The sequence below is a fragment of the Thermothelomyces heterothallicus genome (genome assembly GCF_042370625.1).
Source record: "Thermothelomyces heterothallicus CBS 202.75 unplaced genomic scaffold P884_scaffold_8, whole genome shotgun sequence".
Lineage (NCBI taxonomy): Eukaryota > Fungi > Ascomycota > Sordariomycetes > Sordariales > Chaetomiaceae > Thermothelomyces > Thermothelomyces heterothallicus.
The window spans coordinates 524,445-545,373 of record NW_027192569.1 but is presented as its reverse complement, the minus strand read 5'-3'; the positions used below and the strand labels follow the sequence as shown (position 1 = coordinate 545,373).

Below are 20,929 nucleotides of genomic sequence, written 5' to 3'. Positions count from 1 at the left end.
TCTTCGACGGCCGAGCTGCTTCCAACTGTGCCTTTAGAGCTTCGTTTTCCTATTGTAACTAGGCTAGTTGAAAGTCCTTCCGGTCGAACGCTTTTTCAACCTTCCTGAATAGGAGCCTGCGTGTAGAGAGGTGCTAAGTCTCGGTGGCCAGGTTGATCAGCTGACTACGTAAGTCTGACCTCCTCTGTGGTGTACTGAAAAATGGATCAACGGCTCCTTTCGAAGGCTGGGAGTGTTGAACAGGTTCTGGAGTCTGTATGGAAGTTGGCTGTTTGTCGGTATTGGCTATGTTATTGGAATTTTCCAACAGAAGTCTGCTCATCAGGGGTTTGGCTATATAAACTGGCTATAACCCTGATGCCCTCTATCCTGCTTTGATGTTCTGGGCTGTGATAGCCTCTTTCCGAGCCCTTATAATACATTTGATCATCAACTGCTTGCCCAGAACTGTCGAATCGGTCCAGGAAGTCATATTGTTGAGGAGCTTCCGGTATGTGTGCTTCAGGGGGGAAAAGACTAACAAATCCAACGGTTAGAGGACATGTGAGGTATGTGGAGGTAAAAAGAGCAACTAGATATTGTTCTTAAAACACACCTATATAAAATCCTCAGTTGTATGGCTGTCATGACCGTCCAATATGAGGAGTCGTCGTTGCGAAGGATCTTGTGGCTGTGTATAGGGGATGAACACCTCTTGTAGCTATTCTAACGCAATGGCATTGTTGGTCTAGCCTTTTTCGGTTGCCGTAAACTTCTAGTCCTTTAATTTAGTCTTGTCGAGAGGAAACTACTGTTGTTGAAGACTCTTGCCCTTGAAGATGACGACTGGAGGGAGTGATATCCCTGTTACTAAGATACACTCAAGGAAGGAAGTCCATGCCCGCGAACTAGGAACCTTTTGCTATATTGCACGTGTTTAAACACTTCTAACTACTAGCCTATTGGTTCCCTAGCCTTCTATAATGCCGTATTCATCCATATTCTAACGGTTGGCTGGTAGAATGTCCTTGATGGCTGGGATGTTTAGCCGTGGCCACTAATTACGTATGACTAAGTTAGTAGCGCCATTGACGCGGACTGAATCTATCTTACGGGCTCGCTGGGTTCGAAGGACAGGGTTTCTGTGAAGGAACCGGGTCATCTAGCCTTTTCCGACTGTTGTATGGCTAGCTCCTTGTGCCTGGAGTATTCGGCTGGCGAACTCCCTGATTTGCGTGTGGGTTGGTGGGACACCTAGGGCAACTTGGATCAATACCCATTGGGTAAGCTGTTCTTCCTGTACGCGACTGAGAGACTGACGCGGTTTGGCTGCAATTGAACGTGGTTGACGGCCTCGAATGCGGTTGAATAAGGTGGTAGTTGGAATTCCGAATTCCTGGCTGATACTACGAATTGAACAGCGGGTATTGTGGTATTTTGCGACCGCATCCTGTAAATCTTCTTCAGTATAAGCCATCTTTGACTGTTGAATATACCCACGAAGTTTGAAGTGGTTTGAAGAAAAGTTGGGCAAGTTATGGTAGATTGAAGTGGTTGGGTTGAAAAAGCGGTGTAGGCGTGGTGCGTGTTCCATTGATGGGGTGTTCCATTGATGGGGGGTCCGACTTAGGCCGCGCATGCCCGAGAAGCGCAGGCCGAAGTAGGGGTTGCCCGTCATGCTGAGGTAGGGGATCTTGACGTCGCTGGCGTCGGTCGACTCGATGGCGCCCCGCCCGGATCGGTTGCCCACGTCGATGGTGCCGCAGCCCTCGAAGGTCTTGCCGCTGGTGATGGTGATCGTGCTGGCCCCGATCGAGCCCGACGCCAGCACGGCCACCCGCTGGCCGCTGCTGATGGAGTCGAGTGCCTTCTGGATCGCCTCGCGGTAGTCGGACCCCGAGTAGACCTGGTTCGAGCCCACGCTGGCCGTGTATGAGTTGCCCGAACCCGTCACCGTCGCGTGGGGGAACCCGGAGCCGTACTGGGCCTGCGCTGCCGAAGCCAGGGCGAGCGCCGCCGTGGCGAGCGAGAGGACGTTCGGAGCCATGGATTGTTTGTTGGTTGAGCGCAGGTGATGTTTCAATGCTAGAGCCTAACCGATCCTAGGTAGTCCTAGGTAGCTAATTATCTAAATAACATACGAACTCGGGTGGGTATTAAGCATCGAAGGAAACGATCTAGGTCAGGCAACGCAGGGCTGAGCGGTGTGTCTAATAATAACATGCTAAAGAAAACATAGAGTCAGGTAATTAGGTAAGGTATGAATGTTTGTAATAGGCGCCTCGGCAGTCAGAAATCCGGGGTATGCTCGCTGTAGAGACTCGGGCTGATGTCCTACCGAGCTACGATAGTCAAGCCACACCGCATACTTTGTAGTTATTAAGGGCGCTAGCATTCGAGGCAGCGGAGTGACCACGCCCGGCTTGGCTCCGATAGCTGAAACGTCGCGACAACAAAAGGCCGTGAGTTTCGGACAGGGGCACCCTCGGGTAAATTTGAATGCAACAACAAAGACACCAAGTTCCACCTGTCAGAAGCTCAACCTCCCTCCTCTCTAACCGCCCGTTAACGCTCTTTGCGGAGCTATGTGCCAGCCTTGGAGCGTTAGTTAACCCGGTGCTCGAGCTGTCGATCGGAATATCTTCCGCGAAATATCTAAACATACCGTATTCTGGCCCTCTTTACGTAATTACTAATTATCTGCACCAGTTGGCTGCCCATACCCTTCCAACTCGCGGCATCAGATATACCGAAACATGTTTTCCTTCACTGACCTTTTCATGGCTACCGGCTTCCCATCCTCGTACTCGACCCCGGACTCGCCTCCATCGCCGGCTAGCCCCTCCATGTTCTTTCGCAGCTCCTCGTCCATCTCCTTTTGTGTTTTTCGTCTTGAACTCAGGCTTGTTGCTGCTCTCCTTGCTGCTTTCCCTGGCCCATCTTCGTGCTGACTACTTTGGATATTGACAGCTTTCTCCTTTTCCTTCTGATGCGCGCGGCGACGTCAGTGGGGCCATGCCAACCACCTTCGGTTGGCGAATATCGCAAACCAGAACCCTGTTCAGATAGGAGAGATATTGAATAGTAACCTTACATTAGCCAGAGCAGTCGTGCCGGAAAGGCGCCCGAGTGAGCGTCGTTCATACTGCTTGTGGGGGGCGACAATTCTTCCCAATCTCGCCACAGCTGATGATCTTGTCTTGAACAGGGAATTCATCGTTTCTTGTTCAAATGTCCCGTAGTTCTGAGGTGCTTGGGTAGGTGTGAATTGAGATGGAAAAAAATATGCGATGACAGACTTGAGGTTTCGCCTGATAGGGTGCTGGTGATGTCACTTCCCTGAATGCTGAGGGAGGAGATGCCCCGCTACCAGATCCTAGCAACTAATTAACGTTTTACATGCTGCCGAGAATGTCATTCCACGGAGCTTCAACCTTGTTTCCAGAACGGCTAAAGATGAAAATATTGGTTTAAGGGGAACCAATGGGCGACCGCGTGTAACACCGGTGTTGAACAGTCATACGTTTAACAATGGTACTATGGTTGCCTGGGCTGCCTTAAGTAGAACGATCTAATCGAACACAAGCACGGCTTCATTCCCGCAAAGATGTATAGAGTAAACAGGCGTTGCAGGTTCGTGTTGCTTGCATGCAGTCGTGATCAGTGGTTGCCTGCACCAAGAACTGCCTCGTTTGAACCGTAATTATTGACGTGAATAGCAGTCAAACTAGGTACGGAGTACACGATACCGTATCCTACATTTTGTCCCGTATGGTGCTCCTGTAACTGTGACTGAACGCGTAGAAGCCCAAGTGTCGTGCCTGGCGGTTCAAGCAGCGAATGGATGAAAGCTGTGAGCACGCGCATGTTGAGACTAAACTCATTCCAGTCGTACTCACTTCCACATGGCCAGAAATAGTCACGGGATGGGTGTAGAGGCCCCCTGCCACTTTTTGTGTCACACGCTGCGATCAGCTTCGCGAAGTTTTGTAGTACCTTCAGTCATAGGGAGGCTGAGTAGCCCTAATTAGGTAGGTGGCCAACAACGCACGATAAACCTTGTATCAACTCATCAACTGTACGGAAGGAACAACAAAGTTTCGAAAAAGAACACTTGACTCTCTGGATTCTAGATCGATTCTTGACAGGGGAGAATCATCAACAATCCCGATTGATTCCAAGGGTCAATTAGGGTTCGTCATGCCTGGTTCCCGGACCTGAAACTAACAGATGACCTCATGCACGGCCAATCGGTGTTCCTCTGACACGTCAGCCCTCGAAATGAGTTGATGGCAGCCTCCCGAAAGAGGCCGCCTCTTCTTTCCGTCGGCCAAATTCTCAGGCAACCGGTACCTTTCCATCAGCAACCTCCCGCAGCCAAGCACTAGAGAGTTAATTACGAACTGTGTCCTCCTCATAGATCGTGCCGAACTCGAAACAACCCCGCCACCCTTTCCGAGACCAGCAGTAATTAATTACTTATCTGTTCTCGACTTTCGACACACAATGACTGCCTCCAACACCAGCGCCCAAACCTCGCAATCCATCGCGATCCAGGCCCCGGAGCCCGCGCAGATGCACCAACCGCACGCAGCTCAGCCCCCAGTCGCCCGGCCCATGGGTAATGATGCAGTACGTGTCAACGGACGCGTCCATCATATAAGGTTAGATAAGATAACTGCCCTGTGGAGTCTGCAAACGGTAGGTTCTTTATGCCCATCCTCTTCTTATATAGAGCCACAGGGCCAGCAAACGTTAATAGAGGACATTGATCTTTTAAACCATTTTAACTACTATAACCAGACCTCTATCAAATGGTAGCAAGCACTACGACCAACCATCTAACAACCATCAGCACTAGATTCGTATCGCTCTGATGATCAGTTTAGTACCAATATCGCGATAGTTACGCTCTATTTCGGCGACTTGGTAACCGAACTAAGCAATTCTGTTATAACCACCATAAAATCCCTCTGTTCCTGGCGACTTGGTAACCAGGATATTCTTCTACCTTCTACCCCTTAACTCTATCTTCGTTTGCTCCTAATAAACAAACCTCATATCAACACCCGGATCTTTTCCTATAGACGATCCTCCCGGTCGTCTATATCCTCTAAACTCCCCTACTAAATAACTATTATATAAGGAACTCTCTAACTATATAGTAAGCGTACTCTAAAGACGCCAGGGAATACCTCCTCTAACAAGTTTATAGGCACTAGAGCCTAACCCTAGTAGTTAACTACCTTAAGAAAAGGAAGCTCCTATATAAGAGATAGAATCGGCAATAGAATTTGCTAACGAATACGAGATAGAACAAGCTAAACCTAACAAGTTCGGCGCTAATAAAGAGACACTTACTTAGCTAAATGGTAAGATAGATTTTCGATTTGCCTAGCTAGAGGCCTAAACCGATTATATTACTAAAACCACTAAAGGATTTCTTAGTAAATTTACGAAGATGTTTAATAAAAATATAGAAAAGGGTCTTATTAGGATAGACTATAGAATTATAACCTATATAGTAGAAGTCGAAGATTGCCTTACCCTCTACCTAGAAAAGGAAGTTTTAATAACGATAGTACCGTTAGCTAAATATATTAAGGAACTAGAAATATATATAATATAGTATAGGGACGTTCTTGGTAGAGTAGTAACCTAGATAAAGGAGATAGTTAATATAATACGTAGTTACGAAGAAGAGGAGGATATATAACCGCTTAGTTATTAACGATCGTCCCTTAACCTAGCTAGACTTAATACTATTATAGAAGAAGTATAGGAAGTTAGTAACCTTATGGAAAATATACGCTATAATAGTAGAGCTTTTCCTATACCCCCTAAAGGCGCCGACATTAGCTATAGATTTAATCTTAGCTAGCTAGAACGCGTACTATAGTCATTATATAAAACTCTACGCTTTGTGGTTAGTAATAGTAGCGATCCTAATTCCTCTAATGACTATAACGATCCTCCTAACTACTACTATACCCCTAACGATTAGTACCGTTAAGACATTCCGCCTTACGGTAATAATAGCAAGAATAATAATAATAGCAATAGATGTCAAATATACGAATTAACGTATAATACTACTATAAGTATATAGAGCCGCTTAGACTTTAAGATTAAGAGGGACGATATTAGCTAGTTTGATCCTTCTTTTCCTAATCTATATTCCCTAGGCATTATTAATAATAGAAAGAACTTAATATTTACTAATGTCTACTACTTTGCTAACCGTATTAAAACCTTCCTAGAAAGTAACCTCTATAGAAGCGTTAAAACGTAGATTCTATCCTACTTTCAAACTCTTCTCGGAGGCCTAGTAATTATCTAGTAGACTAACGAATTAAACGGCGCTATATATAGATAACTACGTGACTAAGGTCTTTAGTCTATCGTAGAATAACTATAAGAATGCTTTATCCTAGACACTATAACTACTACCTATAAGTTTAACGAAAGTCGCTTATATTTAAAAGACATTACAAAGGACAAATAGGCACTTAGTTTCTTTATATAGAAGATACTTCATTAGGTATACTTAATATATATACTTAACGAACGTAACGATAACTAGTAAGGAGTTATAGTTTAAGTCTAGTCCTTAATAGACCTCTATATTAAATAGTATTTAGATCCTCCCTAGCGACACTCCTCTCTTAGAAACTATATATAGTATATCAAGTAGTCTCGATCTATCGTTCTAGCAGCTACTCTTAACTATTACCTATTTCTATAGAAAAGGCTATTCCTAGATAGCAAACCAGAGCCTTATAAGAATGAAAGTCGTAGTCCTTTCAAGCCCTTTAACGCTAACTAATAATGACAATTTAGCTACCAGAATGACAGACCGTTTAGAAACGACATACGTAACTATAGATTTGATCGTAACTATAGAAATGACTGCTACCGCGAAGGAACCTACTATAACCAAGGCAATCGCAAATAGTAGGAAGGAAATCGAGATAATAAGTTCTGTAAGGATAATTACTAGTAAAAGGACTATCGTAACTATATATACTTTATAAAGGAAGCTAGCAATAGCTCTAGCTCTAAGTCAAATCAAGTTAACGATTATTCGGCTACTAGTATCCCTAAATCCGGATCCAAATCTTCGGATAGTGATACTAGTATTATATATATCGTTTTAGACTCGTAGCTTACCTACTATAAGTGCTATAACGCCTTTAATTTTTAATTCGAAGTACGCTCTTATGCCAAACAGTACTATAGAAAAGGCCCTCTTCCTTCTATCTATAACTATAAAGCTAATCTTATAGATTTGGCCTACTATACTTATAGGTTTCACAATACCACACTAGATTCGCGGAACGTACTCTTCTAGCACTTAAAGTCCTATTAGAAAGCGAAAGCTAGTAGCATTCGCTACCCTATTAAATCCGGTAGCATTTATAAGACAGAAGAGCCTACTACGCCATCGGAAAAGGTATACTAGGCAATAGATTTGACGACAACGTTACTAGAAAACGCTATAATAGATACGTACCAAGTCAAGGACGTACCTAGTAGGCATATAGCTAACCTCTATAGATTGCCTTTAGGTTATACCTATCTACGCGTTTAGGCGTACTATAAACTAACTAATTGTAGCGTCATAGAGATTTGCCTAGATCCTAGTACCAGTCGCTCCCTTATTGACCGTAGTTTCTTATAATGATTAAACTACTAGATTAAACGACGTAAGGGCAGAATCAAAGGTATAGGAAACGCTATACTAAGTCTTAACAAGTAGATAACGTTCGATATCTATCTACTGGGTATACAAAATGGTATCCCTACCCTAGCTAAGTTTACCTATTCTATATAGATTGTTAACTCCCTAGCGCTAAATCTCCTAATAGGTAACGAATTCCTAGATTCCTATAATGCCAATATCGACTATTAGTATAAGGAAGTTAATTTATAGTTATTTAACTTCCGTATTCCTTTTTCTATATATATATACTTTATACCCTATATATAAAAGGTCAAAATAACTAGGGAAATCACCTTCCTACCTAATTAACAGGCAATAGTACCTATCGAGTATAAGCCTCTCCTAATAGATCATACCTTTATATTTAACTTAGCCTATATAGCCATTTATAACTTTATAGTAGATACGAAGACTCTAAAAGTAGTACCTATCAAAAATACTACGCGAGGAACGATCTGTATCCCGAAGAGGCACCCTATTAGAAGGATCAAAGAAATAGAAGACAATAGCTATTTCGCCTATTCGTAGGAAACAGCTTTCAGTGCTACCACGGTCGTAACTACGGCTATAACGATAGCTACACTAGCCGTAGCAACCGACGTTAACCTTATATTAATAATCACTAATTACTACGACGTCATTCCTATTAATACCTCCTTCGATTTGAATAACTATACGGGAGTAATCCTTGAAGGTAGTTACGTCCCTCTAAAGCGACTTATACCTATAGCAATGTTTACCGACATTAAAAGCACGAATTCGAACACACCTATTAGCGACTTCGTCTTCTAACTTACCTAGCACTCTAAGAGAATCTAACGGCTAGATATTTCGTCAAAAGCAATACCCGGAGCTACTAGTAATGCTACTAGTAGTAAGGAACGTAAACTACAAGTACTAGAGAAGCATTCCACCCTAGGATTAAGGATATCTAGCTCCCTACTTAAGATAGTTACTAATAACGGCGTCTATATCTATATAGGCGACTTAGCTCTAGCTAGGAAGTTTACTAACCTAGTTAACGAATTTCTATAACTCTAGAATGATAACGGTCTGATCGACATACTAAAGAGCAAATAGATGAAAGTGCCACTAGTAGAAGGCTAGTAACACTAGAAGATACGCTCCTATATATACCCGTTAAGCTAGAGGGATAGGGAAGTCCTAGATAAGACCTTCGACGCCCTCTATCAATAGGGAAAGATACAATTTACAAAAGAGGCTATATCTTTCGCCTATCCTATCTTCGTTATTTGGTATAATATCAAGGGCATTACTAAGGGTCGTATTATCATTAATCTATATAGTTTAAACAAGGTCATCGTCCTAGATAACTACCTATTACTACTATAGTCAGAGATTATTATAGCCCTATATAGGAAGAAGTTTATTATAGCTATTAATGCTACATCGTTTTTCTATTAATTCGGCGTATATCTATAGCATTATAATAGGTTTATACTAATTAGTCTACACGGTTTAGAATAGCCAACTATAGTACTTATAGGTTACTATAATTTGCCTATATACGTATAACGGTTTATAGATCAGCTATTACAACCGTTTTTCACCTACTATCGTATGTTTATTAACGATATCGTTATCTTCTTAGATATAACCGAAGATTACGTACACTATTTAAGGACCATCTTTAGCCTATTCGAGAAGAAGAACATTACCATTTCTCCTACTAAATCCTACATCGGATACCTAGATATAGAACTCCTTAGCTTTTGGGTAGATAGTCTTAGCCTTACCAATACGGCTTAGTATATCGAAGCGTTCAAGTAACTATCCTTTCTACGTACGTTAAAGGCGTTAGAACAATATTTAGGCGTTACCCGATTCTTATAGCATTTGATTCCGTACTACGTAAAGATCGCCAAACCACTATAAAAACATAAGACTAAATTGCTAGTATAAGGGCGTAAGTCTAGTAGTTTAGAAGTTAGTAACTATACCAAATAAATAGGCTATTATAGCTATACTTCTTTCGAACCGACTAAGTAAGAAAAGGCTTCTTTTTCAGCCCTATAAGAGGCTATCTATTGCGAGAACCTAACTATCCTATACCACTTTAATCCTAGTAAATAGCTATATATTTAACTAGATAGCTGTTTAGAGTGCGGATTTAGCGTTATAGTCTTCTATACTTACGACAAATATAACTAGCACCTAGGTACACCTATCCTAGCTAACCAAGTACTACTAGTCATATTCCTAAGCTACCTATTAACGAAGGCTAAGATACAATATAGGCCCTCTAAACAAGAAGTCGCTTATCTAGTATAGGTAATTTGTAAACTACATATAATAGTCTATTTAACGTATATACTAGTTATCGTATTAACTAACCACGCCACTATATACGGAATTATAGAATAAACTAACCTAGATACAAGCTCTACTAACTATACTAATCGCGACCTAATCAACGCGTCTATCTACCTATCGTAGTACGACCTTAAGGTCTACTATCTTCCTAGAAGGCTTAACTTTATACCAGACGCCTTAAGCAGATTAAGTACACTAGGGGACCCCGAACCGTCTAAACACTCTAATAGATTAGCTATACTTGACGATATATAGTTTGCCTTTACCGAAGTACGGATAAATCCTAACCTCAAGGCGAAGTTTATTAGTAGCTATAAAACTAATGCTAAATACACCTATATCATTAAGGACCTCAAAACCAAGCACGTAGATAGAGCTATTGACGATAAGAGCATTGCTATCTTTTTACGCTATAGGCTATCGTTTGTCTTGATCGATAAGCTCCTCTATTATATTTACCTAGATAGCACTCGCGCGTTATATATACTAGCAAGCCTCGTACAATATATCCTTAGCTTAGCCTATAATAAGAAGCATTACTTTAGAACTAATAAGATAATATATAACTTATATAGTATCGCGATCAATAGAAAAACCAGGTAAGTAAAGGACTATATAAAATATTATCCTATTTATCAAGTTAATACTACGGATCGTAACCTTCCTATAGGCGACTACCAGCCAATCCGCCTATTAGATATACTACTAATATAGGTAATTACCATCGACTTTATAGTAGCGCTACTATCAGTTACATTAGCTAGAACGCTATAGCACTTAGATAGGTATAATAGATTCGATTCGATAATAATAGTATCCTATAAGTCGTCTAAATAAACGCTCCTTATACTAGGCCACTCTAGCTATACTACCATAAACTAGGGCTATATACTAATATAACAATTACTCCTATCTAACTAAGGAGTACTAACGGCCGTTATATCTAACCGCGATCGTAAATTTACTTCTAAACTATAGATAGGTATATAGAAGGCACTAGGTATAAAGCTATTAATAATAATTATATACTACCTATAGGGAGACGGTCTTATAAAGCAAAAGAACCAGACTATAGAAATTGCTCTATACTTCTTCATATCTAAGAAACTAGATAACGATTAGACCGCTATACTTCTATAGCTTTGATAGCATTTAAATAGCTCCTACGCCATATCTATTGGTATATTACCACACAAGCTACTATACGGTTTCAAACCTATAGGACCATTAGAAGCGCTAACTATACTGTCATCAAATATAGCGTAAGATATCCTAGTCCTATACGAATATCTATACCAAGATACCTAGATAGTAATAGATTTTATAGCAGCTCGAGCCAAATATAGGTATAATGCTAGCTACCGTGATATCGAGTTTAAGCTAGGTAACTAAGTATATTTACACCTATACTATAGTTACTATCTACTAGGGCGACCGCTATATAAACTATCCTAATAGCATATAGGCCTATTTAAGATCGTTAAACACATTAGCCGTCTAATATACCACTTACAATTACCACCTAATATAGATATATACCTAGTAATATCTATAGCCTATTTATTGCCTACACCTCCCGGAACCAACCTATACAACTATACCATACCCCCTACTAGCCCTATTAAAGATAGCTATACCAATAGTAGGCTAGAATCTAGTAATAAATATAAAGTCAAGTATATTTAGGACTATAAGCTTATACATAGTAGATATAAGTATCTTATCAAGTAGAAAGGACTCGGCTATAAATATAACGTCTAGAAAACTAACTTCTAGCTACACTATACGTATAAGATAGTAAACAAATACTAGGCTCGTCAAGGAAGGCAATCAACTGCCTCAAAGACTTGCCTAGAGGCAGGCATAGCTAGAAAAGCCGTATCGAAGACTTGCCTAGAGGCAGGCGCAGGTAGAAAAGCCGCGTCAAAGACTCGCCCGGAGGCAGGCGCGGCTAGAAAACGCCTACATAGAACGAGTACAGACGACATATAGGATACTATAGTAGTGGTATAATACTACTACTTTCAATTAGATATTTGATATAGAAAGAGAGCTCAAATTGGGAGCTATTTGGAGCCTATAGTACGGGTACTACTTTTTCTTTTCTAGGCGGGGCACTTGATATAGTACGTATCAACGGACGCGTCTATCATGTAAGGTTAGATAAGATAACTGCCCTATGGAGTCTGTAAACGGTGGGTTCTTTGTGCCCATCCTCTTCTTATACAGAGCCACAGGGCCAGCAAACGTTGATAGAGGACATCGATCTTTTGAACCATTTTGACTACTACAACCAGACCTCCATCAGGTAATTACGTCTTGTCCTCTTTCCCCTTTTCCCGTTCTCCCTAATCACTCTCTCTGCTCTGCTCGGGCGAATCCCCTCGTTCAGACATCGCTATCGAAAGATGGCACGAGCGATCCTTGGTCCTGACTTTTTTCAAACCGCCAGATGCACAGAGGCCACACCTGGAGAGCCACGCCGACGCAATGAGCCTGCGCGGCGGCCGCAGCCGCGCATGTCCCGGTCGCTTCTGCTTCATCATCCCGTGCCCACTGCCTTGCGATTGCTGTATTATCTAAGAGGGAGGGCCGTAGCATGTTTCTAGGATAGGGCGTCTTTCTGTGCGGGTTCCTGTTTGATGGATATCTTCACAAGAACGGCATGAATAAAGTACCTTACCTAGTGTGTGGCGCAGGTGTCTCGATGGTTGGATGTAGGATGTGGACATTGGGCCGAGGTGCACTTTTCGTGGAATTGCTTGGTCATTGGGGAGATGTAGTTTCTACACAACTAATTAAGGTAACTTTCTATGTGACGAGTATCTGAATAGGTAATAATTAAGGCAATGTAGGTTTTCATAACGAGCGGATCACAGTTGCCTCTGTATTACTTCTTCTTAAATGTCTCAACATTCTCTATGTTGCTCGAGAGGTCTTGGGACGCTAGCGTTATCGCGGCCTCGTCTCACCATGCTCGCTAATAACTCCTCTGAGGTGCCTCCTAGGAAATCAAACACCAGGGCTATTATTGCGCCACTGGCATGCTCCAGACAATTTGGTTACCTAAGCCTTGTGAATACTTAATTATATTTTAATGCCGTAATTATGATATGGTGGACACAGCCTTTGATGACGGGGATGCTCCGTCCTATCGTACTTAGTTCAACAAGGCACTCTTTCCTTCCATCAAGCCACCCACTACAGACACTACTTTCAATGCTTCCCCGGGCTCACCACTGCGTTCGGCAAACCCCGTTTGATCTTGTTCTGGTCGTCCTAGAACAGCCGAAGCGTGTCAGAAAGCGGAGGCTAAATCGAGGCCAATTTTGGGGAAAAAGACGAATGGACTTGCAATGCTTAGGGTTGTTTTGGGTGTCAAGATCCAGCGATCGATGTCGACCATCTGAGTAGAAGGTTAATAGTGTCAACAATACTGACGTCCGAGAGTAGGTGGGAGGAGGCTCCAGCATTGTGCACCTTCAGACCAAACTCTCCTCGCCCTAGAATCTCATCCAAGACTTCGATGACGTCTTCCGGCTCGTTTCCATGGGTTTGGACGTAGAAGTTGCGCGGTTCTTCGGCTCCAAATGTGTCAGTCATTTTCTCGCCGCAACCGGCAATTTTGGGACGGCCCAAAACACAACAAAAATTCCTGATGTTGTTGGAATAGGGTGCTGAAAACCCGCTAATTAGGCTGTCTAAGACGAGATCGATAACCTTCACGACAACTCGGGGCTATTTTACATGGGGGTGGCAACAGAGAGACCTTATAATAATAAGTTAAAAGATTGAGGGAGCAAGGCGCACCGGTCCGAAGGCAGGCGCCTAGGTACAGTACAAGGGCACGGGGACCGGTCGCAGACCCGGTCGCAGACCAGGGCGCAGGTTGCGTCGCGTCTTTGGCGTTTAGGACAGCGCGAAAGGGAGATCACACTATTGGCTGTGCGAGAGGTGTGTCCCGCCCGTTCTGCATAAGTCCTCGGTACCTATTCTCCCTCTGCGGCACCCTCCAGCCAATAGGTGGTCAGCGCCCCCCTCCATCATGACTCCAACATCGCCTTGCCTGGGGCCTGTCCCCAATAACCGCCGAGCACGTCTGAGGATGCGTTAGAGGATGCGAGAGACGGCGCTTTCCGCACCCAACACGGTTGGAACGATGCCATGGTTAGATTTTTCGCGCGGACAGCCCCGGCCGGCGTTTATCACCTCCCTCCCCTTCCAACCGCTCCGTCAAGCGCTCAAGCGCTCTCTTGGCTTCCTAAGAAGATGCCATTCCCAAGCTGGGCAAAACATCCGGCATGCCTCGCCGGCCTTCTCGAGGCTTTTCCAGCTGGACTCCCCGAGAACACAGCTGCCCATGGGCTGCTAATAAAAGGACATGGGCGCTCAGCTGGCTGCAGTACCCGCCAGCTGCGCACATTTCGTCCTTCGGGGATTGGTTGCTCAAGTAACACCATGACGGCCTTCCTACTAGAATCCTACATACGGCGATCGGGGATACTGTATGTGCAGGACATGTATGCTAATTAGATACCTGTCTAATTCCCGCAAGGCTCACCGGCCGCAAAAGGTAATCTCCCCTCTCGCTCATGAGCAGCAGGCTCATCGAGCGACGGCAAGGCTCCTCTGAGCCTCGCTGGTAGCGACCATCTGTCCTGGCAAAAACCTCTGTAATTAGACATAAAAGAGGGGAACAGAGGGAGCCCATCAGCGAAACTAAGATAGGTTTCTGTTTGATCGCCCCAGTGTGCCCGGACTCTGCTCACTAATACTTGTTCTGATTTCGGTGGCGCCTTCAGGTAGCGTTCTTGTCTTCTGTCCCTGTCTTGCTATCATGGATTGGGCTCCTGCCGTTAACCCTGGTCTCGCTGACGGCGATCTCAACGGGTTCTTCTACAAAAAAGAGGTCCGTAAACATGGAACCTCCGAGGGTCTTGCAATACCAAGAAACTCTAAATTGATCACTAATTATCCTATCAGGATAACCAAGAGCTTTCGTGTCTCACCCAAACCGACCCAGCTCAGGAAGGAAAATTCGAGTCCATCGTGCTTGGAGATGATGAATCATCACCGGAATGGGCGCATTGGTCCAAGATTGGAGACCGTCCTATTTGCCCCAATAAGCTCCCCCATCGACTCCAGTTTTGTACTCTATGTAATGTACATACACGCATACGTGATCGATTACTAACTACTCGTGTGTCGAATGTCTGGCCTCGGACTTAGAGCGCGATCTCCCAGAAAAAGCACTTGGATGATGCGAGCCAGGAGAACGACTCGAATCTCTCTGGATTTCACGTTCTGTAATCAAGTCCCAGTTTCCGGACCCTTTCTCCATCCCTTCTCGATCCACCCAACGCGTGGTCATGAAGTAGCTACCTTAATTACCTATGATGAGAGTACTGTACATACAATAAAGTGCTGATGGGCGAGCGTCTCCCCCCATCTATCACCGGTCTCACAGGACAACACCTCTCGTCCCGCCCATCCCGGCGTCTTGTCCCCTCGCACTGGGACCTCCGAGTCCGCGCCGTGGTCCCTTCAAGGCCACGCAGGAGGGCCCAATCAAGGGTCCGAGTAGGTGCCTCGGTCCCATCAGAACCTACCGTTTTCGTACGAAAAGTGCAAGGATATTGTCGATGATTTCATGATTCCCAAGATGATCCTCCATAAGACCTGGAGGAGCAAGTGCCAATCCACCGTTGTGGCGTGCTGCCGCAGGGACACGGATATGGAGCTGCACACCGCCGTGGTCCGCGCCGCTCAACCGGCCGGGCAGCTTTACCCTCTCATGCACCTACTTCTGCGTCTCCAGCTTGTCTCTGGCTGTCTTCTACTCTTGCGACTCAACCCAAACAAAACGCATCGAGCAGCTACTGCGGGCATCCCCGAGGCAGCCTCCCACCCGCTGCTCATGGTGGGCGTCTTCGCCGAGCTCCAGATGGAGCGCATGTTGGACCTGCTACGAAAGGTGCATGAAGTGTGCGACACAAACATCCAACAGTTCCAGTGCAGCTGGACGCTCCGGCACACCTCGTCCATCAGGGACCTCAACAACGAACTGCTCCAGGGCGTCTTTAGTGTCAGGGAAGCCGAAGAGGAGATGCGCTCCGTCCGAGCACAGCTCAAGGAGATGGGAGATCGGATCGATCAGCAGAAGAAAGCCTGGGAGAAGAGAGACCCCCCCGGTGCTGCCGGAACGACGACTGGTTTTATCGAGCTCTTCGACCGCTTCAAGTGCAGGTTCAAAGAAATCGACACGGAGCTCGATGGGCTGATGGCCCAATGCCGCATAATTATTAGCTGCCGAGCGACAATCGAATGCGGGCGCGCTGGTAAGTACATGCTCTGCTCCCCCCCCCCCCCCCCCGGGAGACCACAGCTTGGTAAATTCCATAATTAAGGCGTTCCCCTAAAAACTCTTTCTCCGCTCTTCGTGATGCTCACGTTCAATCACAGTTCATGTCGGAGCTCTCCCGACAAGAAGCAGTTGCCAGCTGGCGCCAGGCAGGCCAGAGCACCTATCCCGCTCAGATTGCGACCATTTACCTTCCCATGACCAGTGTAGCGGTAAGTGTGACCCTTGAGGGGTGAGGTAAAAGCATCGCGGACGGACGGACCCACCAATAATCAGTTGTTTCTCACCTGGCTCGGCTTTGATATGGTCCAGACCATCTTCGCCGTTCCAGCATTCAAATTCGAAAATGACTGGGCTGGTTGGACGGTATGTTCAGGCACGTCAACGGCGCGGGCGACGACGCCAACGAGCCATCGTCGCCGTCTAGGTCGTCCAAGCCGGTCTTCTCGGGATACGGTATTATTTTCATCTTAATGTCCGCGACCCTCACGGGGGCCACGTACCTGACCTGGATACGGGGAAAGGGGCGAGCCGTTGAAGTGGATGACGAGTTTCAGGTCGTATCCGGCCAAGAAGGAGACCCGCCGACTCAGACCCCCAAGACTAGGGCTGGTGATTAAGGTCAAGTGGCCAACGGGAACGCGAGTACCAGCCGCCCTTCTCCAGGCCCACGACAAGTGCGGCCACCCGCTCTTGGATCCATCATCAGCTCCTAGCTGCCCCGGCTCTTGGATCTTAAGGCAGGCGAGAAAGCATGTTCTAAAAGGAAGCACTACTGACCTTGCCGAATCTCTAGGGCCTGAGTCGTGCAGATAAGCAACCTTGCCTTTGAACCACTATATCTTCGTTAGCTATCATGAAGCATGGCTCATCTCAGGCATGCTGCTCCTCGTGAGTCCAATGGTTTCTCGATAATATCTCAACGTTCTCGATTTCCTCCTCAGAGTCGACTTTTCTGTAGGGCTGGTTGCAGCATGCCGTTTCAGAAATGTTTTTCCATTGAGATCTTAATGTCGTTACTGAGCCTCGCTCATTGACCTTAGCCTACGCAGGTTTTGCTTCAGCCGAGAACGTGGCCATTCTCCAGCGCTTGTCACGCTTCCGAATGAGCCTACAGGGCGCCTTGCCCTTCCGGATTACTGCAAAGATTCACTATCAGGCTGTTGTAAGGCTCTTGAGAGTGCAGGGCGGCAATAAGTGCCGGTTTGCCCACTGTGCTGTTCACTCACTCACTGCAGGGAGCAGGCGACTAACCATGTTTCGAACTTTATCTTGTCGAACTTGCGTTTTCCAGGTCGATCGAAATTTGACACGCTGATATTCTCGTTCCTTGAATTGGATCTGGTTACGTAGGTGAATAATTATATGTAACCATTCTCTCAACAAATGCGAATCATGGAGAGAGGGGGAGGCTTTCCGAGATCTCAATGCCAGCCAGTGCGATAAGCTCGGATGAAAGGCGAGAACGCTTCAAAGAGAGAGGAAGGTGGCCATCAAGGTTCCATGGATCTCAAATGAAGGTAAGCAGGCAAGAAGCTCCAGATTTGAGCTTTTTAGTCCGAAGGCATCGGGAAATTCGAGAAAGCAACTGGAGTCATCGCCACAATTGCACTGCTTTGAGAGTTTGGAGAGCCTGATTTCCTTGAATATCAGGCGTTGGAAACCTTGTCGCACAGCACTGCACCGCAAAATTACAATTCCGTATGCCAATGCTCGGGATGTAGCGAGGTTTTCACGCCAGTTTTACTGTCCATTTTGGTCATTTATCGCCTCGCAAAAGAAAGGACCCGAGACTATCCGTCATTTCCTTCATTTGGAGGACTTGAGCCTCGGTCACATCATTAACTATAGGGTGTCAGATTCATTCTTGATACCTACAACTATCGCCATGGGAACCAAAGTCAGCAAGATCAGTTGCTCGTGCACCATCAGTTGCCATCCGCATGGCGCCGTGCATCATCACCCCAATGAAGTCGGCCCATGCCCACGGTGTGGCCATTTGAGCCCGCTCCGCCCGGGAGCCGAATCTCGCGCCTCAGCTGCGAGCACCAGTACCGAGTATCTGGCACGCCCGCGGTACTACTCCTCTCCGAGCCTCGACCTGACCCGTCGTAAGAAGGCCCCCCTCAACCCCCCCCCCCCCCTTTTCCCCGGGGGAGCTCCATGGCGACCAAAAGCTGTCCCAACCCCCCATCTCCCTCCTTTCACTCTGTTATCGATCCCAGATCTCCAGACATTCCTTCCCACCAAGAAAACAAATCTTAATAATCCAAATAACAAAAAAAAAAAATAAACAACTGACTCCCGCCCGGTCAGCGGTGCCCCGCCAGCGGACCGCCCGCCGCCGCCGCCGCCGCCCAACACCCGACGAGTACCCGGACAGCGACGACAGCTCTACCCCAACAGTCAGTGTCAACTCCCCGCCGCCAAGCCGCCCCCCATCTGCCGGCGAGAGCACTGCGGTGCACTACGGCCGCCCCACCGCCAGGGCTGCGAGGCGTTCATCCCGCTCGCTCGACCAGGATTCTCCTTCCGTCGGTGCCGGGGCCGTCGCCGCCGGCCGAGGGTCGAGACTCGACCACAACGGACACGGACATGAAGACAGGAACGGGACCTGGAACAGATATGTGAACGACGGAAATCTGATGGACCCCGAGACTGGTGAGGATGACAGGTGGGCGGGAGACCACGGTGGCGATCGGGACGCTACCGCCGGATCGCCCGACTCACATGACGCGCTTCCGCAGCCGCCAACGCCGTCCAACATCTCGCGGTCTAGCACAGTCGTCTAGCGCGGGTCCGGCGCTAGCTCATCGTCGCCGCTCAAGTCGTCGTCCTCGTCGTTGATGGGGGCTCTCGTTTCGAGGTATAGAGTGTTTCAGTCAGAGAGTAGTTATATTATAGCATATAGCTGTCAGTGGGTCAGATCCGACGGACCCACCAATAGGGATGATGAGCCAGGGGTCATAGACATATATTTAGATAGCATCCCTAAGTGCCTCTGGCACTTAGAAGAATCAACGTATCTTACCACCACTTCTGCAGACCCGTACCAGTAGGTCTAGGAGTGCCGCCCACGGCGCGAATACCGCTATGGTGTCGTATCTTATAGCTAGTCCGAGCTATAGTCATTTATAGCTATCGAGCTATAGTAAGTGGTACCTACTACCGGTTCGAATCTGTGATCTTCGTTACTATTTGCGTTCGAACGCTATAGGAGACTATTTGCCCGAGTCAAGCGATTATGTCCTTCTACTTTGAGTAGACGCCTAAACGGTTAAAAACGATAGTAATAATAACATTATTAAGAACCGATAAACGAGTCTAAACTATAGTAAGTGCGTTAGATTTATCGCTTTATCGTTAGAAACGCCTACCGGCGTTAGGTTTAGAAGCTCTCTCTAATAGACCTCTGACTCCTTAAGCTAGTAGCATTACTCGAGGAGGCTAATAACTACTCTACTTACGCTTAGGACTTCTATAACTACCTGATAGATAAGGATTACCTGGAATCCTAGACTCTTAATGACTATACCTTAAAAGGACTTATTAGGCACTTTATAAGACTCCTTCCTTAGCTTTTAAACGAAGCTTTTATTCTACTATTACTACTAGTAGTAAGAACTATATTAGAAGTGTAAGTTTAGGAGGAAAGCTAGTATAGGGGACCCTTAGAGACCTTAAAAACGTTAAGTCCTAAAGACCTAGTTTAATAATTTATTATATTACTAGAAACCGCCCCTTAAAGGATAACTCTACCTATAGGCCTATTAGATCTACTAGAGACCCTAAGGCCTAAGCTAAACCTAGTAGGTCTAAGTAGATAAGGTGATTAGATATTAAGTAGACCTATTAAGACTATTTAGTCTATAATTATAACTAATATACTAAGGGAACTTCTAGAAAGGGAAGAATCCTAGTAGGGGTTATTATAAAACCTCTAACTAATAGTCTAACTAATAGAAGGATCGCTAATAATAATACTAATACTAGTAGGAAATAACCCTATAAGGGGATAAGTACCCCTCTTACTACTAGACCTAATAGAGGAAACGATTATAAGATTACTCTAGAGGGTAATAGTTAGACTTCTTTAGAATACTATAACTAACTAAGTAGATATTAGTTCCCCTTAGCTATAGCTAATATATATAGTATTATAACTAGTAATAGATTAAGCTTAGAAAATTACTAATATTAGCCTACTTTAGCTAGATATTAACTAAAAGATTATAAATGGCTAGCTAATCTTTTATTATAAAAAGATCTATTATTATATTAATATTAACCTCCAGATCGAATATATCTATAATATAGTTAGAGGAAATATCTCTAAGGAGCTTCTCTTATAAAATAACCTATAGGTATTATTCTATAGGTTAGCCTTATAGTAATATAAGTAATAACTATTACTAACCGAGAAAGAGACCCTATATTTAAGTATAGAGATATAGCTCTAGAAGATTGAGGAACGATTCGGTATCTAGTTTAATTAGGTAGATTAATAGCTAATTTAGAATAGCTATATTAAA

General features: G+C 45.0%; 3 protein-coding genes across 3 annotated transcripts; 2 read left to right on the top strand and 1 right to left on the bottom strand.

Annotated features, from left to right (window-relative positions):
• Positions 1–1,091: 1,091 nt before the first annotated feature.
• On the bottom strand, positions 1,092–2,139 carry P884DRAFT_125618 (uncharacterized protein). Its single transcript, XM_069437178.1, has 2 exons — positions 1,480–2,139; positions 1,092–1,429 (listed from the first exon to the last, which is right to left on the bottom strand). The coding sequence occupies exons 1-2, from the start codon at positions 2,024–2,026 to the stop codon at positions 1,386–1,388; spliced, it is 591 nt and encodes a 196-aa protein (XP_069298501.1). The 5' UTR covers positions 2,027–2,139; the 3' UTR covers positions 1,092–1,385.
• Positions 2,140–15,698: 13,559 nt separating this feature from the next.
• Positions 15,699–17,017, top strand: P884DRAFT_268991 (uncharacterized protein; the record flags this gene model as incomplete). Its single annotated transcript, XM_069442240.1, has 3 exons — positions 15,699–16,374; positions 16,530–16,629; positions 16,774–17,017. 3 exons carry the CDS (start codon positions 15,699–15,701, stop codon positions 17,015–17,017), a joined length of 1,020 nt encoding a protein of 339 aa, XP_069298500.1.
• A 1,268-nt stretch (positions 17,018–18,285) lies between these two features.
• Positions 18,286–19,189, top strand: P884DRAFT_268990 (uncharacterized protein; the record flags this gene model as incomplete). The annotated part of the gene is made up of 2 exons (XM_069442239.1): positions 18,286–18,508; positions 18,714–19,189. The coding sequence occupies 2 exons, from the start codon at positions 18,286–18,288 to the stop codon at positions 19,187–19,189; spliced, it is 699 nt and encodes a 232-aa protein (XP_069298499.1).
• Between the last annotated feature and the right edge of the window lie 1,740 nt (positions 19,190–20,929).